Below are 2,042 nucleotides of genomic sequence, written 5' to 3' on the forward strand. Positions count from 1 at the left end.
CCCCGGCCCCTTCCCTCTCGACACTGCCTCACCGGCCTCGGCCACGGGCGCTGCTATTTTGATCCCAGAAGAAGTCTTGCAGAACAAGTTGGAGCACTGCATTCTGGGAGCCCTTACCACTACAAGCTACCCTTCCCTATTAAAGATGAGGTAGCTGCAGTCTGCTTCACTGTATGGCAGATGAAGTTTTGACATAGCTAGGTCAGTGGGGAAGCCAGCCTTTTGGCAGGTGTGCCACAGTTAGCCTCACATCCTCCCCAAGTGTCACTCTGATCCCTGTTTGATCTGCTGCTCTGCTTTCTGCCCCCGTGTTGCCTGTCTCCTCCCTGATCTGCTTTGCACCACACAGAGGCTGCCTATGGCACTTGCGGCATGTGTGCTGCGCACTGGGCACCCCTGTTCTAGGTGGACAAAGTTAGCATGATCCAGGCTCAGCTGAAACATTTCACTTCTTGTACTTTAATTGGGAAAATGTCTTAGCATTAACGTCTCCTCCTCCTTGCAAGACCTAACTGCTGCCTTCCCTTATGTTTAGCCAAGGACCTCCAAAAGTAGTGGGACACTCCTCTGTGGTCTTTAGAGACTCCATGCTGATTTTTGGCGGAGGGATTTCGAGCTCCAGGCCTCAGAGCAGCCTGTGGAAGTACCATTTCAGTTCACAGATGTGGAGCAAGCTGGTTCACACGGCAAAGGTAAACCTGTCCTCTAAAATGTATCACTGCATCCTCGGACTTGGCAGTGGTTTCCAGGTGGCCCCAGAGGCCTCTTGTGCATCCCCTATTAATCACTGGAGTGAAAAACACAAAGACCATCGGAAGCTGCTGCCCGTCTCGAAGCAGCAGGCCTGTTTTGGCAGGTACTTTCACCAACAGCCGGCTTACAAAGCCTTCAGCAATGAGGATGTCAGTGAGATCGAAATGAAAACATTTAGCCAGCCTCTGGAGTCCCTGGGCTTGTGTGCGTTTCAAACCTCTGCAGATACAGAACTCTGTGCAAAGAAAACCAAGAGCATGTCGTCCAAAAACAAGCACCTTTCTCACCTCATCTCTTCAGAAAAAGATTTTGCCACTACTAAAGTTATTGAGAAAAGGAGAGGAACCGAGCATCAGCCTGTGAGCCCAATGGGCCTTGCCAATAGCAGCCAGCCCGATATTCTGCTCCTCATTGGGGGCAAGCCTCTGTCTGGGCTCTGTGAAATCTCCCTCTGGCACATGGAGCTGGACAGCGTTTCTGTGGCCCACACATAACAGGGGTGCTGTCTATCTTGTCTGAACAAGAGTAACCAGGAAGTATTAGCACTGCTTGCCTTCTGCATGCTCAGGATAAGAAGTCTTCCAAGCTTCTGACCCAAAAACAGCTTTTCAGTCCCTATTTGTGCCACTGGTCGGGTGCTGCGGATAGACTCTGAAGTAAGGGAAAGCAAAAATCACAGCAGGTGTCCTTGCCCCCACCAGCCTAAGAGACAAACATTGAAGTCCTGATGCCTATGAAATTACTAGCAACCTTGTCTTCTGGTTACTTGCAAGTGTGGCCAATATTATAGGCCAATGGACAGCGACCTTTTAAGGCTGCAGGGCTGGATTGACCCAGGTCAGGTCAGACGCGGGTTGCTGGGTGGGTGCGAGGACCCACCCGTCATTGCTGCCTTTTCCTGCACCTGCCATGGAAAAGTGATGATGTTCATGTATTCTCTCCATGCTGGCAGCAGGGAAAAGCAGCAGTAGCGGGTGGGTCCCAGCACCCTCCCACCCCGCAAAATGGTCCAGCAAGCTGGTGGGGGTGCCCTCCCTTCGGTGGGGAAAAAAAGTGGCAACAGCAAGCACAGGAGAAAGCAACTATTACTGAAGCCCCCCCAGTGTCAAATGCCACTAAAGCCCCATGTCTGAGGGCTGGATCAAAAGGTTCCTCAGGCTGTAGGTTGCCAACTCCTGCTGTGTTATTTATTAAGGGTCTTTTATGCCTAACAAGGGTTACTCGTACTGTAAGTTATACAGAGATCAAAGGTAACACCTTGACTTGCGTAGTGCAGCCTCATCAAAATC

General features: G+C 51.1%; 1 protein-coding gene across 1 annotated transcript in view; it reads left to right on the top strand.

Moving 5' to 3' along the window:
- Positions 1–1,496, top strand: part of LOC109301437 (tip elongation aberrant protein 3-like) — a 41,643-nt gene extending 40,147 nt beyond the window's left edge. The window contains exon 8 of the mRNA XM_019522614.1: positions 536–1,496. Coding sequence (XP_019378159.1) covers positions 536–1,247 — 712 coding nt within the window. The 3' untranslated portion in view covers positions 1,248–1,496. The remainder of the gene's footprint in view (positions 1–535) is intronic.
- The last annotated feature ends 546 nt before the right edge of the window (positions 1,497–2,042 follow it).

Source organism: Gavialis gangeticus, unplaced genomic scaffold (assembly GCF_001723915.1).
Source record: "Gavialis gangeticus isolate Ggan-Ray unplaced genomic scaffold, GavGan_comp1, whole genome shotgun sequence".
NCBI classification, from domain to species: domain Eukaryota; kingdom Metazoa; phylum Chordata; order Crocodylia; family Gavialidae; genus Gavialis; species Gavialis gangeticus.